At 32.5% G+C, this 20,000-nt stretch overlaps 1 protein-coding gene across 5 annotated transcripts in view; it reads right to left on the bottom strand.

Moving 5' to 3' along the window:
• LOC124423261 (alpha-catulin) overlaps window positions 1-20,000 on the bottom strand; it is a 70,380-nt gene that overhangs the window by 33,331 nt on the left and 17,049 nt on the right. Inside the window, exon 1 of one of the 5 annotated variants that reach the window (XM_046960796.1) lies at window positions 10,252-10,425. The exons of the other annotated variants lie outside the window; for them this stretch is intronic. Coding sequence (XP_046816752.1) covers window positions 10,252-10,284 — 33 coding nt within the window. The 5' untranslated portion in view covers window positions 10,285-10,425. Of the gene's footprint in view, window positions 1-10,251; window positions 10,426-20,000 lie in introns of those variants that run through there. 5 annotated transcript variants of the gene reach the window in all.

The following is a 20,000-nucleotide window of genomic DNA, read 5'->3' as shown; positions in this document are numbered from 1 at the left end:
CTCTTTCTCTTTCTCTCACTCTCACTCTCACTTTCACTCTCTTTTTTTTTCACTCTTTTTCTTTCTCCTTCTATACTAGGTAGCTCGACAAAAGTTAAAAAGAAATTTATGTCGATTCAATATTGGATTATATATTACAGGTTTCGCGACATTTTATTATATGAAATATTAAAACTGATCTTATATATAATATAAGACGGTGATCATGTAGTAAATGGCTTAAGTTATGGGTATATTATTCATTGTCGAAATATTTTTACATATGCTATTTATGAATTATTTAAAAATTATTTTTCTATAAGGATAAACCCTGAAAAAGTAAATACACACACACACACATACACACACATATATGTATTCCTGAGAGAAATATAACTCTTTTATGTAGATACTTTAAAAATATTGAGAAATATCATCCAAGACACATTTTTTAATTTCTCAAATGGTTTTAAGCCACTTTCATAATCACTTGGTTACAAATATAGGTATATATGTGTATATATATAATATATATACATGTGTATATATATATATATGTATATATATAATATATATATGTGTATATATATAATATATATATATGTATTTTTTTTATAAATTATCTATCAATATCGCATTCCTATCTTTCGAGGATATTTTATTTGATAGATACAACATGTAGGACATATCATTCATTAAATCATATCAAATTTTTTTGAAACTTTAAACTTTGTTTATATACATTATATATACACACACATACGCACAAACATCTATATATATATATATATATATATATAGTATTTATATATATAACAAACATCTATATATATATATATATATATATATGTATATATATATGTATATATGTATATATGTATATATATATATATATACATATAATTAGAGACACGATAAAAAGTTATTAAAATACTTGAAAGGTAAAAAACGAGAAAGAAAGAGAAAGAGAGAGAGAAAGAGAAATGGAGAAGGTGACTAAGAAATAAGTGCACATGAAGAGCAGTAAACTACAAGTACCACGATGATTATCGTTCCTTAATGAGATCGCTTTTAGGCGACCTAGAAATTATAGTCATAGAGAAATTGGAATGGTTAAAAGTGAACTAAGGATATGAGGTGGGTCGTTGGGTGGATGGGTGGATAGGTGGGTTGTTGGTTGAATGGGTTAGGTAAGACCGAAGTACTCGAGGAAACTGGATGTGCAAGTTTATGGTTGGTGGTCGTATAAGTAGCGACCAACCGACCAAAGAAGGATACATAAATTTCGTACCGAGTCTCGTCCTCTTGCAAGTCCGCCATTGTCCGATAAAAGCGAGTTTTAGATAAAGAAAGAGAGAGAGAGAGAGAAAGAGAGAGAGAGAGAGAGAAAGAGAGAGAGAGAGAGGGGGGGAGAGAGAGAGAGACAGATACATTAACGTAAAGTTTAAATTCTCTCGCGCTTGAGCTTCTTCGTTTTCTCAAATAGAACGGATCGATATTACGACGAATACGGCGACAAAGACTACGACGAAAGACGACGTTTATCAAACAGAGGAATCTTTTCATTTCTATGTAATCCGCCCGAGGAATCATTTAAATTTGTTTCCTATAAACGCTCGAGGGAATATATACATACATATATACATAGATATATACATACACGCGTATACGTAAATACCACGTAGGTGTACTTTATATTATTCCTTGATAAAATAACATTGAAGATAATTCCAACGTGATTGAATAATCAAATATATATATATATATTGTAATTGTAAATGTTCGTTTGAACAAAAAAAGAAAATATATTAATTGACAATATTAATTGACAATATTAGTTTTTATAAAAAGGAATTGTGAATGAAAAAGTTATTGATTCCTGATTACGTGAAATAAAAATAAAAAAAAAATAAATAAAAAAAAATAAAAGATCGTAAATAAAGAGTCAAAATGCATCTAAAAAGTGTACGACAGTGAAAGTTATTGACTGTGGAATAGGTAAGGGTAGGAAGAAAAGGTAAAAAGAAAATGCGAAATATTCAGATCTGGTATTTACACGAATGTGATATTAAAAAGCTTAAGAACATTTAATTTGCTTAATTTGATGAATAGGGGAATCCATTTGGGAAGAAACAAAGGATAACGTGGAAAATCGGTTTTTTGTCCAGTTTGCATACCGCATTTCTCTTTCTCTCTCTCTCTCTCTCTCTCTCTCTCTCTCTCTCTCTCTCTCTCTCTTTCTAGACAGACTCGGAAAAGAACGCGAGCAGAATTTTCGATTAGATTTCAACTAGAAGGACAAAGCCGTGGGAACGAAGCCAATATTTTTCATCCGATCCGTCGTGGCATATTGAATGGAAAAAAAAGAGAGAGAGAGAAAGAGAGAGAGAGAAAGAGAGGGAGGGAGAGAGAGAGAGAGAGAGAGAGAGAGAGAGAAAGAAAAAAGGAAGAAGAAAGAACACGTTTGAATCGAGCGCATTATACGTCGCATGACCACACGTTAGAAATATATCCAAGAAAAGAAAAAAAAAAAGAAAATATATATATATATATATAAATATACATATCATTCTCTCATGTAAAAAAAATAATATGATAATTTCATTTCGTTCAAACGTCTTTTAATCGATTCGCCATGATCATAGTTATAATCTATTAATCTCGAAGATTTATATTTTGAAGGATCGTCAATTAAAAAAAGCAAAAACCAAAAAAGAGAAAGAAAGAAAGAAAGAAAGTAATAAAAACCGCTTCTCGGTTTTTTATTCGTAAAAAAAAAAAAAAAAAAAAAATAGAAGAAAAGAAACGAAAAAAAGGAGAAAGAAAGAAAATGTCGGATAATCAATGAGGAAAGATACGTGTTAATTAATTCTTCTGAACATGAACTGATATTATCTCCATTAAACTCACTCTCTCTCTCTCTCTCTCTCTCTCTCTCTCTCTCTCTCTCTTTCTCCCTCTCTCTCTAATCAAGCTCATTCGTATATACGTGAAAGGCAGACAAAGAGAGCGGAACAGAGAGAAAGAGAGAGAGAGAGAGAGAGAGAGAGAGAAAGAAAGAGAGAAAAAGAGTGTAATTATCTACGCTTACATAAGTAATTTTAATTCTACATTGAAAGTAGATATTGTGCATGCGGATAAAGAGATACTGAGAATGTGCTGATTAATTGGCAATGTCTGTGGTGAAATCAGGTAATTTCAATTCTTTGTACTCTTTTCAATATGTTCCTTCACAATAATACTAATTTAAAAATTCAAGACCTAATGTCAAGAAAAATGGGATGCGCGCACTCACTCACACTCACTCTCACTCACTCTCTCTCCCTCTCTCTCTCTCTCTCTCTCTCTCTCTCTCTCTCTCTCTCTCTCTCTCTCTCTTTTGCTCTTCTCTTGTTATATATTTATACTAAAAAACTGATGATATCTGCAGCATGAAAACTAATTAACCGGGCACTGCTTTCTCTCTCTCTCTCTCTCTCTCTCTCTCTCTCTCTCTCTCTCTCCCCGTTTCTCTCTTTCTACCTCTGTCTCATCCCACACGAAATTACAGCTAGAGGAAAGATAGTCGTCGTACGGTGACCCTCTTTAAACGACATAGCTCGAGGGTTTCTCTCTTCTGATTCGGTGAACCCTGAGAAAGGTAGCTGAGCAGAATACTACCCGCTTACTTATGATAGAAAAAGAGAGAGAAAGAGAGAGAATGAAAGAGAGAATGAAAGAGAGAGAGAGAGTGAGAGAGAGAGAGTCCCTTCTTCTCTCTATTTCTCTTTTCAGAGAAGACTGAATAATACGAGTAATGACTCTCTTTCCTCTTCCTCTCTATTTCTCTCTCTCTTTCTCTTCCTCTCTCTCTCTCCTCCTCCTCTTCCTCTTCCTTCTTCATTTCTTCTCGTCCAAACGAGAACTAACGTTTAAACGAACTACCGGCATCGTAATTTATTCCGTTCATCGCATTTAGTCGAAGGACCCACAACTGACAAGAGCAAGTGTCTCGCTTTCCTATTAGAATGTCTTTCTCCAGTGGATCAAGAGTAACAGAAAGAGAGAAAGAGACAAGAGAAGAGAAAACAAACGAGAGAGAGAAAGAGAGAAGAGAGAGAACGTAATTTTCATATATAACACATCGTAATAAGTTACATCTCCATTAGTTTCGATAGACACGAATAGATTCCGTATTAATCCTTATAAGATTTCACATAATATTTTAATTTTATATTATAAATCGTATTAATTTAACGTTTAACGTAGGATCAAAATAAATCAAATATTAACACTTTAACATTGTTTATTTTCTCTCAATGAAGAAGATGATCGAAGAGAGATTGGAAAAAAATAGCGAGGATATTTTTTTATCCGATCGTTTTATCAATTCGATTTCGTGAAAATAATTATTTTGATATTTAGATAAAAAGAGGAATATTCTATCGGATGTTAAGATTATAAAAAATTGAATTTACGAATAAGACGAATTTTCTAATAAGACAAAAAATGATCGTCAGAAATTCATACTTATCGTTCGATCATTATTATCAATTTCAATATTATATACCGATATGAACACGGGATATAAAATATTTTGATATTTTACTGTAATATAAAATCCAATTTCTAAGATCTAACAAGAATAAAAATTTTCTAATCCGACGTAACGATTGAAAAACATGTATCATTATTAAATTTTGTTAACAAATATTAAATAAATAAATAAATAAATATTATTATTATTATTATTATTATTATTATACATACGGACAAGTTATAAAAATATTTCGATAGTTTTATAATAATAAAGTTATTTAATCCAACGTATTGTCCAACACGTAAAAACGAATTTATGAAATAAGATATTTTCCCTAATCGTACGATTAGAGAGGATCGTAATGCACATTAATCATCCAGAACGCCATTCTATTCCATTATAGTATAAGAATATCAAATATCCTTTTAAATCGTTCTATTAAAGCCAAGAAAGATAATTCGTAATTTAATCTTCAAGAAACCAACATCGTCCAAAGGATCCCATTCCTATTCCCATTTTTTCTATTCGTGACCATCGTATTTGCGATGCATGCAATTCGATCGTTACATTCTAACAGCAGACGGATATGTCCTTCTCTTTATCTATCTCTATCTCTATCTCTATCTCTTTTCTTCCTTCTTCTCCTTCTCGTTCTCTTTCACCTACTCTCTTACCTTCCCTCGATTTCATTCCACAAAAACATTTCCCAAGAGGAAAGATCCACTTTGCCCATATCTAAGATTTCGCGTAAAGATTTATCGAGAAAATATTTTTCTTTCGATTTCATTCGACAAAGTAATAACTATATCGGTATTATCAATTCTAATCTCTCTCTCTCTCTCTCTCCGTCTCTCTCTCTCTCTCTCTCTCTCTCTCTCTCTCTCTCTCTCTCTCTCTCTCTCTCTCTCTCTCTCAGTGTTAATTCAAACGGACAAAGTGAAAATTTGAATATGGAATAGATTTTAATCAGCTTAAAACGATTATTAGCCTTATATCGATTTGTAAAGCATACCTGACTCGACGGAAAATTTAACGACGATGAATGAAGTGTGATATACATATATATAAAAAGAAAAAAAAAACAAAAATAACAAGAAAAAAAACAAAGAAGGCAGAAAGAAAAAGAGGAAGAAGAAGAAGAAGAAAACAAAGAAAAAAAAATACAAATAAAATTAACGTTAGTTGATCAACGTAAAAGCTTTCTGGATTACTTCGAATCGTTAGAAAAAGAATTTAATGTCAGAGACACGAGATAAAACCGTAAAAGTGTCGTACGTGACGAACGGCGAAATGCGATCGGATAGAAATCGAAATCAAGAAGATCGAAATACAAAATAGAAATAGAAATCGAAATCGAAATAGTAATAGAAGTCTTGTCTATGATCATTCCGAGATCAATACTCGATCAGTAATTGTCTCTCGGTTAGAAATTAACCGAAAAACTCGCAACAGGGTAGTTCCCAAGAGACACATTAGATCTTATACATTACTCACGTGGGAGTGAGTGAGTGGAGTAAGTGAGAAAGAGAGAGAGAGAGAGAGAGAGAGAGAGAGAGAGAAAGAGAGAGAGAAAGAGAGAGAAACTAACGATGCTTTTACGACACGGATGCTCATCGTCGTTTCGATGTACGTACATATATATATATATATATATATATATATATATATATATACACATATGTATATACATATGTCTACGTATGTATATGTGTATGTAAAGAATCTGTAGAGGAACAAGCTTTCATAGACCCACAGACACACACATATGTACGCGCGACTGTTGCTATGAATTATTAAAATGCCAACTTCCAGTTTGTGGAAACATTACATCGTATGCACACTTTCGTTATCTAACAAGTATCAAATATGTACATATCCATTATACGTGTTATGTGTAGTCATGCGTCTACGTTTTGTTTAAATATATGAAATATTTGAAAAATAATAAGTAAGATATTTCGATTGATAAAAGAAAAAGAAAAAAAAAAAAAAACGAAAAAGTAACGCTCTTAATGCACGCACGCAGGCAACAATATACGGCTTGAAAGATTCATGGCAAGTTGTATTAAGATACGAAAAGTAGTATAAACCTTGTTACGAGCAGACATACACGTTACGTTATTAGAACCGACGCGACACGCAAAACTTGACAATTACTATCCACTCACACTTTGCATTCCATTTTGACATTCTACTTGCAATTTTCATATACGTTCACGTCAATCTTTTCTCTCTTTTTTTGTTTTTTTTTTCTTTTTCCTCCTCATTTCTTTTCTTGTTGTTGTTGTTATTGTTTTTTTGTCGCATTTTCTTTCTTATTCTCTTTCCTTTTATCTTTATTTACTTATTTTTCTTTTTTTCTTTTCTAAAACATCCTCGCGAATTCGTATTCTTTCTCGCATTCATAAAAAACATTCTGAATTTCTTTCTTTCGCGAAACTTAATACGAGGAACGGATCGCAAATGAGTTTTTCTCTTTTTTCTTTTTTTTTTTGTTTTCTTTTCATTCCCTTTTTGAAATGTTCGTAAAAAGATATTAAATAAATAATTATTATTATTATTATTATTATTATTATTATTATTATTATTATTATTATTATTATTATTATACGTTGTTTTCTCGGTATCCGATCCTTTAAAGCATTCGTTGAGACAAATCCAACACAAAGAAACCTTATGGGATATTATATGATTAAAATGTGCAATAGGAAAATAGACTATTGTTATTAAAATGAAAGTTAAATGAATGATTAGACTATTGTAATGCTACGATACGGATTGTTTTGAATAATTATTATTGTTATTGTTATTACCATTATTATTATTATTATTATCTTTATTATTATTATTATTATTATTATTATTATTATTATTATTATTATTATTATTATTATTATTATTATCATCATTATTATTATTATCATCATTAGTATTATTATTATCATTATTATTATTATTGTATAAAAGAAAAAGAAAAAGATAAATCATAAATATAAAGAGAAAAATATCGAACGAGTATGGAGTGTATGTTACAAAAGAAAAAAAAAGAAAAATAAGAAAGAAAGAAAACACGCGATAACGATACATCGTAAATGTTTGCTAGCAGAGAAAAAAGAAATAAAAAAATATATATACATAGAGAGAGAGAGAGAGAGAGAGAGAGAGAGAGAGAGAGAGAAAGAAAGAAAATGAAAAATTGGTATGTACCGAATTGCATCGAACGTTGTAAGCTAGTATTTTCTGTCGAACGTAACCTGACTATTACTACAGAAATTTTTCAAAACAAAAACTAGAAAGGCAGAGACAGAAAGAAAAAGAGAGTAAGAGAGATATAGGAAGTGAAGGAAATGTTTTGTAATCTTTCTCATCTGTCGACCGGAAGTCAATCATTTCAGTCTCTATTAAGAACTACTCTACACATTGGAGACCGGAAAGTGCATCGATCGAATCGTTGAAAGTGGATTTAACTCAACGACCAATCATTTTATTTCAAATAAAACCGTACTACGAACTTAATTATAATTTCAATCTTAACAGTTATTTAAAATATCATTTCGTATATATTAATTATTAAAAAGGAATCGATCGAATGATGGATATCATTATTATCAATGATCATATCAAATCTGATTTATATCTCGGTTTATCCGTATCATGATTTCCATCGTTGGTGAAGAGTTTAGAGAAAATTCCATATATAGAGAGGATGTACCCTCGAGGATCGGAAGTGTATTTTGTGGAGAAAAATGAGAAAAAAGAGAGAGAAAGAGAGAAAGAGAGAGAGAAAGAGAGAAAGAGAGAAAGAGAGAAAGAGAGAGAGAAAGAGAGAAAGAGAGAAAGAGAGAGAGAAAGAGAGAAAGAGAGAGAGAAAGAGAGAGAGAGTCCAATGACGTACAATAAATTTAACCTCGATAAGATTAATGGTTCGTGGATGCACCTGATGGTGTAACATAAAACGAGAGTGACAAAGAACGAGTACGATTCGCTAAAAGGAATCTTTGAAGGACGAAGCTTTAGAAATTTCTTTTCGATATTGTAAGCCGCTTATCCTCCCTATGATTTCATTTCCTTTGCGTATTATATGTACATATGTATCTATGTACGTACAAATGTATATATGTACATACGTATCTATGTATGTAAGAAGATGAACAGGATGAAGAAAAAGAAATAGAAGAAATAGAAGAAGAAGAAGAAGAAGAAGTTGAAAGAAATGTGGAGATATTTGAAAAAAAAGAAAAAAGAAAAGAAAATGAAAAATATAAGACGAATAAAACGAAAAAAAAATGGGAAAAAAGAAATAAGTGATCCCAAAGAAAGAGAGAGAAAAAAAAGAGGGAGAACGAAAAACAAAATGAAAAAGAAAAATCCGTCGACTAGACAAAAAGTTCGACGTTCTAGCGTTTCTAACGAGATACATATGTATGTATTTAGAGCTTGAAAATCGGTTCGATAAGAAAATCTGTCGTTGACCTCACTTGAAAAATGCTGATTCGAAAAACTAGCAACCCAACAGGACTCGTATCGTTTTTTCCTCCTTTTTCCCTTATCTTTCTTTCTCTCTCTCTCTCTCTCTCTCTCTCTCTCTCTCTCTCTCTCTCTCTCTCTCTCTCTCTCTCTTTCTCTTTTTCACTCCACATTTGATGTTTTTTCAGATCGAACATTTATCCAAGAGTCTTATTTCCTTCTCGAATCATAAATGTTTATCAATACTAATCGATCCGGGCTAGTTGTTTATAAATCACGTTTATATCCGATAAAAGACTTCATTTTCCGACGTTCATATTTTTTTCATAATTTTTCATCTTCTATCTTTCTTTATCTATATTTTTATTTTCTTTTTTCTTTCTTTTCTCCGTCACAATTGTTGTTCGGTAACTCGAAAAAATATGTAACATATTCTTTCACACAACGTCCGTAGTGCGTTTATATCACAGAGGACGTGATATCGATTAAAAGAAATCGACAATAATATCGAGAGAAAAAGAGAGAAACAGAGATAGATAGAGATAGAGAGAAAGAGAGAGAGAGACAGAGAGAGAGAGAGAGAGAGAGAGAGAAAGAGAGAGAGGGGGGGGGTCCCTGATTCTCTAAGGTAAAGATAATCTCTCATCTGAGGCTTTCTATAATTATTCTAACTTTATTAACCTAAATTATCGTTTTTCTAACATCGTCGAACAAGTTAAAGTTCCTAGAAATGATATCCCAAATAGTTTGTCCATTTAAACGGAAGAATCTAATTACTCGCAAAAGAAAAAAGGGTAATAACGGGATAAAACTATTTTCAACTCGATTATACCATATTTATTTTAATGAAAACTCTTCTTATCTCTTCTTTTTTTTTATCAAATAATATACATATATATATGTACATGTACAATATTATACCCTATTTGTATAATATGTAGATACGTTCGTACAATCTTCGTAAATTAAAAAACTGAACTTTCTCTCATCTCTCTCTCTCTCTCTCTCTCTCTCTCTCTCTCTCTCTCTCTCTCTCTCTCTCTCTCTCTCTCTCTCTCTCTCTCTCTTTCATTTTATCTTTTACCTGAATTCTTTTGTTCCCTTTTTCTTCTTTTAAATATCATTTGTAAGATACTTAAATACCTATCGCGTTAATTATCGAACGAGCTATGAATAATTGAATTATTATAAGTTTATAATGACGATGATGATGACGATGATGAAGATAATGATGATGATGATGACGATGATAATGATGATGATGATGATTTCTTAGTTAAACGTACCTGTCGTTCGGCAGCCATGCTTTCTTCGTACATGTTTGCAGTCTCGTCGATAAAGTACACACACGCGCACGCACTCACGCACGCACACAAACACCAGACAAACGGACAAACAGACAGACAGACAGACAGACAGACAGACAGAGAACGACTGACACACAGTTAATTCACGAAAGTTCAACAAACATAACGATCTTCTAAGTCCGTTGTATCTCCGTTGTACCCAAAGATTATTTTCTTCTTAGTTTAACTCTGTTATTATTTATCGTTTATCCACTCTTATTAGTCTTATTCCTTTCATAAAGACTTCACGTAATTATTGCGTTAAACGAGCTTAATCTTCGCCTACAATTTCGCACTTAATTTTCCTTATTTATCTATATGTATATATATATATATATATATATATATGTATATAGAGAGAGAGAGATACATAGTCCTACATACATATGCGTGTATATGCTGTGTGTATCTATATATATATGTGTATGTATATATATATTCTTCGTCGTTTTTTTTCCCTCTCTCTCTCTTCCTCTCTCTCTATCTCTCTTTCTCTCTTTATCTATCTATCTATCTATCTTCTTACGCTTCGTCGATTATGATCAAAATATACTCTATATCGTCAACGGATCGTTAATGGATATGTTATTCTCTCTCTCTCTCTCTTTATCTCTTTCTTTATTTCTTTCTTTCTCGCTCTTTCTCTCTCTCTCTCTCTCTCTCTCTCTCTCTCTTTCTCTTTCTTTTTCTCTTTCTCTCTTCTTTCCCTCTTAAGACGTATAGAAATATTTAAATTTTTCTCTTCGAGTGCAGTGCGTTATGCAGTTCGTTAACGAGTGTCCACTTACGTACTATTGTTAATCTACATTTATCAATTGATAAATAAAAATTTAATCTCATTAATAACTATTATTGTTTCGTTATCTTTGTCGTGGCTATTATTGCCGATTTGTATTCCTTAACGAAAAGGAGAAGAAAAATAGATTATATGTGTGTGTATGTATATATATCTTTCTTTATCATTTCCTATGCATATATCAACGTGTATATGTATATATATATTCATATATATATACATATATATATATTAATTATTATAATATACATACATATATATATATATATATACATATATATTTTTTAATCCGCAAAAGAGGAAGATCTCTGGTTTTTCAGGCAGATCATGCCTTAGGCTCAAAGTAAACGTCTTTTATCTTTTGTCGAATGTGCGTTTTGTAAGTCAAACGTTGAAACGTTCTCTCTTTCTCTCTCACTCTCTCTCTCTCTCTTTCTTTCTCTTTCTGTCCCTCTTATTCTATCTATAATCCTTGTCTTTGAAGGACAAATCGTGTCCTTTCCAATGATACGATATTGCGTCTTCTTTATAGTGGCACCGTTATCATCGTAAGGCACCTCGCAGAGAAAAGATGACGAAGACGACGTCGACGACGTCAATGACGACGAAGATGACGATGACAAAGACGACGACAAAGACGACGACAAAGACGACGACGACGACGATGATGATGATAAAGAAGATGAAGAAGAAGAAAAAATGGTAGTATAGTATTATCAATATAACGTAGTAGTTTGTATCGAAAAAAATTAATTAGCTGATTAGTTTATTAGATCTAAATCAATCAGTTTAATCTTATCAATTAATATATTCTTCTTTCGATGCTTAATGATCATTTATGGCATCCAAATGCGGCTCCTACGTTCCTTCCTCGTACAAGAGGACGAATAAATTTGAAAGTAGATGGTATTGAAGAAGAATGAATAAAAGGAAGAAGAGAGGGATATGAAGATAGAGGAACGGAGCCGATTATTACTATCACAATTAAAATGGCAACAATAGCGATAACAATAAATCGAAGAAGACGAGCACGCGTTCCGTCTCTCCGGCTCGCTCTCCCGCGTGTCGTTCACGGTGTGAGCGAGCATGTGGCCGGGGGTGTGTTCTTACTGACTTTCTATCTTTCTTTCTCTCTTTCTCTTTCTCTTTCTTTCTTTTTCTATCTCTTTCTCACCCTCTCTCTCTCTCTCTCTCTTTCTCTCTCTTTCTCTCTTTCTCTTTCTCTCTCTGTATATATATATATATATACATATATATATATATATATATATATATATATATATATATATATATATATATATATATTATCTTTCGCTCACACCCAGCCACATACACAATAACGCACGCACATACACATATATACACAAACTATATCTTTAGATATATAGTATTTTCATATCTATTTGTCTCTATTTTCTCTCTTTCTCTCTCTCTCTCTCTCTCTCTCTCTCTCTCTCTCTGTCTATTTATTTCTTTCTCTTTATGTATTCTAATATTCACGTTCTTTCATCTCACGATTCGAGGTTATTTAGTCGATTCGTTTATATACGTTTCACGCATTTCTTCTCTTTCTTTCTCTCTCTTTCTCTCTCTCTCTCTCTCTTTATCTATCTGCCTGTCCTTTTCTCTCTCTCTTTCTCCCTCTCTCTCTCTCTCTCTCTCTCTCTCTCCCTCTGCCTATCCTATCTCATTATATCTTTATTTCTTTATTATATCTTTCTTATTATCTTGTGCGTATGTATCTCGTTGTAGGATCGAAAGAGAGAGATAGATATCAAGCAACGGAATTAGGAGAGCGCGTTTACATACACGCGTGTTGTCAGTCAGTGAGGAATAAATCGTGACGGAGCGCGCGTGTCGGCTATGCGAGAAAAACAGGTACTGGCCTCTCGAGTGCCTAGGGGAAGACTAGACTCCGATACGAGAACGAGCGACTAGCTGGCAGAGAGCGCAACGACGGCGACGACGACGACGACGACGACGACGACGACGACTCACCCCTCTTTTCCTCTCTTTCTCTCTCTCTCCCTCTTTCTCTCTTTCTCTCTCTCTCTCTCTCTCTCTCTTGGCGTCGCGCGCCGCGATCTACGCTTTGCTGGAGCACAGGCGCGTTGCTGCTTCCCTCCTACCTATCCGACCGACAATCAATACGCCAGCAGGCCCGTACTTTCGCCCGCGAAATCTCAATTTTTCCACCACCATCTCCGAATTTTCTAAGAAGATGTCCTTCCTTTCCTTTCCTTTCCTTTCCTTTCCTTCCTGTTCTCTCCTTTCCTCACATTTCCTTACCTTTCTTTTTTTTACCTCTTTCGTTTTCTTTCCTCTTCTTTATCTTTATTTCTATATTTGTCTTTATTTTCTTTTTTCTTCTATGGTAATATCCTTTTCTTTCCGCCCTTCCTTCCTTCGTTCCTTTCTTTCTTTATTTTTTTCGTTCTCTTTTTTTTATCTTTATCTTTATTTTCTTTCTTCTTTAATAATATACGAGAATTTTTGTTTCTTCTCTTTTTCTTCTTCTTCTACTTCACTCTCTCTCTCTCTCTCTCTCTCTTTCTCTTTCTAATTCTCTTTCTTTATCCAATTTCTTGTTTTCCCTTTCCCTTTTCTACCAACTCCTCTTCCTTCTTCTCCTCCTTCGAATCTCTTTATTTTCCTTATCTCTTCATTTCTCTTATCTCTTACTTCGTGTCACTAAGTAAACTTGAAATCGTATATATTCATTGTAAATATTGTACATCGGAAGATATCAAAAGATACTCCGTGTAAAGTAACTATATAGTTGATTACTCTCCCTTATACAAGTAAAATACGATTCGATCGATTGCAATTTCTACGATTAAGTCGAGTCGAACCTACCGGCATACCAACGTTTTCATTGAATGAATGAATTAATTAACATTGAATTTCTCTTTACTATGTAACGTAACTTAACAACATGTTTATTACGAATACTCTTAATCGTGACAGAAAACCAAACAACTAATCAACCAAGCCAAGCCAAGCCAAGCCAATCAACCCCTCACTCTTCCAACCCTTTCCATTCCCGTTTCATTATTTTTATAATGAAATTCTCGTAAGTTTTTATTTCTCCTCTTTTTTTTTCTTTTTTTTACATTACCGACGAAAGTAAAAGAAGGAAAGAAGAAAGAAAAAAAGAAAGAAAATTTTTCTAGTCCCAAATAAACCCTTCCGTTGATTAGCTCTACTTCATTATTATTAATACACACTTATATCTACTTTTTACTCTTCATTGCAAACGTTGTCCCAAGATTAACATCAACTTTTTTCCATTTTTCTTTTCTTTTCTTTTCTTTTTTTTTCTTTTTTCTTCTTCCTTTCTCCTGTTTACCGAACGTTCACACTTTGTTTGTTGAAGATAAAAAAGAAGAACAGGAAGGGAAAAAAAAGGAAAAGTAAATGTATGTAAGTAAGTAAGTAAGTAAGTAAGTATGTAGGTACAGGTAAGTAAGTATCTATTTATCCAACCATTGTCTTCGGCTTCTTTCATTCACTAATACCAACGACCTCCTTCCTACGCATCTACGCACATCTCTCGTCCTTGTCGCTCCCTTTTTCTTTCTCTTTTACATTTTCTTTTTCTTTTTCTTTTCTTTTTTATTTTTTTTATTTTTCTTTTTTTTTCTTTTTTATTCACGAACGCTCACCCCTGCTTTTGTCTTCTTTGTTTTCTTTTCTTCCTCCTTTTTATCTTACAACGCAACTAATTTTCCCCTCTTTTTTATCTTCATCTTCATCTTCATTCCCATTCTCATCTTCATTTTAATCTTCGTCTTCATCTTCTTCTTTTTCATCTTCTTTTTCTCTTTTTCTTCTTCTTCTTCTTCTTTCTTTCTTTCTTCCTTTCTTTCTTTCTTTCTTCTCTCTCTCCTTTTTTCTTTTTTTCATTCATTGATCGGCGATGAAAAAACGCGATAGAGATATCGAATCACAAGATCCTTCTTCGAATCAAGATCCTCTCTCTATCTCCTCCTTCCTCCTTTTTATTTCCTTCGATGACCAACGTGATTCCTTATATATAGATATCGTCGGTAAGAGGCCGAAGATGATAGGAGGGTGCGGCGAGAGGGAGAAGGAAGGAAAGAAAAATCTTCCCTACGATTTTTCCCCTTCTGTCTTTCTTTCTTTCTTTCTTTCTTTCTTTCTTTCTTTTTTCTTTCTTCTCCTTTACTTATAACGAAAATTACCCAACGCGCTCTAATCCATGCTTTTAATGGAGATCCAACGTTTTAAATGAAATTAGCTGAAAGTATGTGTTTTGTGTGTATGTGTGTGTGTGAGAGAGAGAGAGAGAGAGAAAGAGAGATAGGATGCGGAAGGAAAGAACCACATCTTTCTATATCTCATTAACTTCCAAAAGGGTCTTCTGCCGGAGAAAAAACGTCTCCATTTTTCTTTTTTTCCAAGATTGAATATGAAACCAAAAATAAAATTAAAAAGAAAGAAAAAAACGAGAAAAAAAAGGAAAGAAAAGAAAGAGAGTATAAATGATCGATTTTTTTCCTTGTTTCTTTTTCTTTTTTCTTTTTGTTTTTTCTTTTCTTTTTTTCTTTTCTTTTTTTCTTTGTAAGATAGATTCAATCTTCCTTCAAAATGTCTTCTCTAACTTTTTCCCGATCTTTCAACCTTGAGTTTTCCGAACTGTGATGAAAGAGAGAGAGAGAGAGAGAGAGAGAGGGAGAGAAAGAAAGAAAAAAAAGCCAGATATATGCGTGTTCGAATTTCTTGGTAAAAACGTCACGCGAACCATTGGCATGTCCATTAGTCTCGCTCGTCTACCCCTTTTGCCAAAGGCTTCAACCTCCTTTCTATCTACGTTAAAATGGTTCGTTCGAGAACGGCGATCGAACATTATTGATGTGCCCAAAATGATTGCTTTTGATTAAATTAATGCTATAAAAAAAGGACAAAAAATAAAAAAAAAGATCGTTTTTTCATCGTAGATATATCAAATCTTTTGGATAATGCAAAACGAATGCCTAGCTTGTAATAAATCTGACCAAAAAAAAAAAAGAAGGAAATAAATAAAAGGATAACGAAAAAAATATTATTCTGAAAAATCTCGAAAAAGAATAATTAACTGTTAAAATTATCCGAGAAATTTATAGCTTATAGTAAATAAATATATATATTTTCTCTCTTGGAAAAAGATTCATAAATTTTTACGAATATAAGAGAAAAAAAAGATAAAAAATTACACATAAAAATTATTTTTTAATCTGTACCGAGAGATAGGATAGAACATCCTTCGATAATTAGCGGCTAACGAAAACTATAAAAATGTCACGTAAATACAAAGATAACCCTATTAAAGTCGATCCAGTACGCGAATCTTTATGGTATCGGAAAAAGGATTACGAATAACGAGGAATTAAATTGAACATTCGATCGTTTCAATGATCATTGGTCCATGTCTGTTCATGTCGCCGATTTAATACGTATTCACTAATGACAAATGCATTTAGACATTCCAAATAATAATTTAATATATACTATATACATATATATATATATATATATATATATATATATATATATATATATATGAAATATCAATGAGTGAACCAATTAAATCGGTATCAAGGACGTTCTAATAAAACAACGAAAAATTAGTGCCTGAATTATTTCGAAATAAATTTAATTAATTTTTAAATTCACCTAAGATCTTTTGGTCCAGCTAGGAACCTTTTTGTTCGCTTTCTATTGCACTGAATTCAATGAATAAATATCTGTCCATCTATATATTTCTTTCTCTCTCTCTCTCTCTCTCTCTCTCTTTTTTTCTTATTCTGACTAATACAAACCATTCGTACTCACTAGGGCAAGCCTAAGGAAACTAAAGTAGCTCTCCCGTTGGTAGAAACGAGTCACGTTCGAAAAGGATGAAAGAGGATACTATTACTAACTACTACTACTACTACTATTACTTCTTGGAAATTCGAAAGAGAGATAGAGAGAGAGAGAGAGAGAGAGAGAGAACGTACGATTGACTTATTGGGAGTTTACTCGAAAGCTCCTAACGTCATTAAGCTTGTCGTATCGTATTTAGAACGCTACTACTGGCGGCCATTACGGACGCTTTTATTTAACAAATAGACACGAATCCTATATCACTGCGCATACGATAAATTCGAGAAAATCGTCTTAGTTGGTATTTGAAAAATGTTTGACTAATAGAAGCTTCTTTGCTTTCTTTTTCTTTTTTTTTTTCTTTTCTTTTTTTCTTCGACAATCGAGTTAAATGAAATTGTTAAATAAAAATCACGGATGAAAATGGAATTTGTAATCTTAGAATTTTGATACTTTGTATTTTATATTATATTACATCTAAGATTCAATCGATTCGATAATTATATCTGAATGATCTATAATATCGATCGAATTGAAATTATATCGATCAAATGGAAACTAAGTATACTAAAGAAAATTGAATTGCATCGTAGTAAACGCTTATTTACAGTATAAACGTATGATGTATGTATGTATATGTATGTATATATTTAATCAGGAGAAACACATGATCCTTTTACATAATATGAGATTTCATGAATCCTAACAATGTTTAAATTCGAACGTTTGTGAAATGTATGTATATAAGTACATATATATATATATATATTCTATTGTATACATACATACATACATACATACATACATACATACATATATATATATATATATATATATATATATATATCGGCATCCTGCACAGTACGACGAACCTTTCCGCTCTGTGATATCTTGCATATGACCGAATTAATGATGCGACATATTCGACATACGCATGTATATATACATATGTGTGTGTGTATGTGTGTTATAATCAATGTTCTAAGCCGCATATATTATACACAGTAAGTAAATACATACGATCGATTGTAATGACTAATAAGAAATAACGTCGCATCATTTTGTCGCAACAAATGGAATAGAGAAAAAAAAAAGAAAAAAAAAAGGAAAGAAGAGAAGTCCTTATTTCTTACAATCTAAAAACGAAGCTTAATCAAAGTTTCACTGCTCCTATCACCGTAGTGGAAGCTACGGTTTTACAAGCACAATTATATTCCTAGTTCTACACAATATACCATTTCTTCGAAAGTGTGTGTCTAAAGTGTGTATGCATCTCTATGTATGCGTTTTATGTGTCTATTTGTTTGTACGTTAAGTGTCTTTTTATATGTATGTACCTAACGAAACGAATACTGCATGTACATTACTCTCGGTTACATAAATTACACGTATGTTCTACACTTGGTTCCCGTGTTCATAGTTCTTTCGTATGTACCTAATGCAAAACTTGCTAGCGATGGATACGAATCGTATTCGGTCGACGAACAAATCAAAGGATAAAGATTAGTGATAGTTAGATAAGTACGTACATATATATATATATATATATATATATATATGTGTGTGTGTGTGTATGTGTGTGTATTTATGAGTCGAAATATACACGTTAGTTTATGTATGTAGACATAGGATACATTTATAGAAAATTAATTTTACGAATCTAAAAAGGGTGAAAAATATTTTAATAAAAACTTTAACAGACTAGACTTTCGTTTCGTAAAAAGAAAAAAAAAAGAAAAGAAAAAAAAAAGAAAGATTGAGAGAACAGAAAAATGTATCCTTCAAAATTCTTTCACATTGTTCGTGGATCGTTATGATCTCTTTCTCCTCTCTCCCCTCCCTCTCCCTCTCACTCTCTCTCTCTTCCTCTTTCTCTTGTGATATACGGTATAGCCACGATTTATAACTGGTTAAAATATTATTCTCACCTCCCCCGTATAATCGGCCGATGCTCGAGTAACATTATAACGATGAAAACTCGATATTAAATTGCAACGATAAATTAAAAGCTCAACGCTAAACGATTCTCAATTGTAAAACCAATAAAAAATGACCGTTCTATATTCTCTATGCAGATACGATTATATCAATATAATAACCACCCTCTAACCCTCGTTATCACGATTTTCATCTTCGCTTTTTTTTTTCTTTTTTTCTTCTTTCATCCCAAAGAAAAATAACTTAAAATAAACGGAGAAAAGATGTTTCGAAAATGAGAGAGAGAGAGAGAGAGGGGGAGAAAAAAAAGAGAAAAAAAGGAGAAAGAAAGAGAGAGAGAGAGAGAGAGAGGGAGAGAGAAAAGAGAGAGAGAGCATTCAGTACAGTCTATAAAAAACCATTTCCTAATTTCCACTTCAATTTTATGTTCACTTTCAAGAAAGATAATGTTATTTCAACGAGTGTTATAAATCCTCTTCGTCTAACTTATTTGCACTTTCTTTGTCATCTCTAACCACTTTCTTTCTCTCTTTCTTTCTCTCTCTCTCTCTCTCTCTCTCTCTCTCTGTCTCTCTCTCTCCCCGTTTATCTTACTGGAGTCTAGAGAAAAGAGTTTTTATGGAGTAAACGCGATAACGCCAACGTATTTGCGGTTAACCCTCCTCGTAGATCACAGCCATGATCTTTCTAAGATCAGAGAGAGTTTGCAAATAACCAAGTAAAAAGTACGAAGTAAGCATATATATATATATATATATATATATATATATATATATATATGTACGTCGATGATGAAAGAAAACAAAAGAAAGAAGAAAAGAAAGAAAAAATAAATAGAGAAAGAAGGAGAAGGAGAGAGAGAGAGAGAAAAAAAAGAGAGAGAGAGAGAAAGAACTAGAAAAAGAAAATGAAATAGAACGATTCTCGTGAAATAGAATGGATAAGCGGAAAACGGTCCGCGACGTGTGCTTGTTGTGGTCTCACGGTTCGAAAACTCCTTTATACGTCGAGAAAATGTGAACATTTGTTGAGCCTAACTTGTCTGTCTCTCTCTCTCTCTCTCTCTCTCTCTCTTTCTCTCTCTCTC

This window comes from Vespa crabro, chromosome 4 (assembly GCF_910589235.1).
Source record: "Vespa crabro chromosome 4, iyVesCrab1.2, whole genome shotgun sequence".
Lineage (NCBI taxonomy): Eukaryota > Metazoa > Arthropoda > Insecta > Hymenoptera > Vespidae > Vespa > Vespa crabro.
The sequence above is the reverse complement of the archived record's forward strand: the minus strand, read 5'-3'. Positions and strand labels throughout refer to the sequence as shown.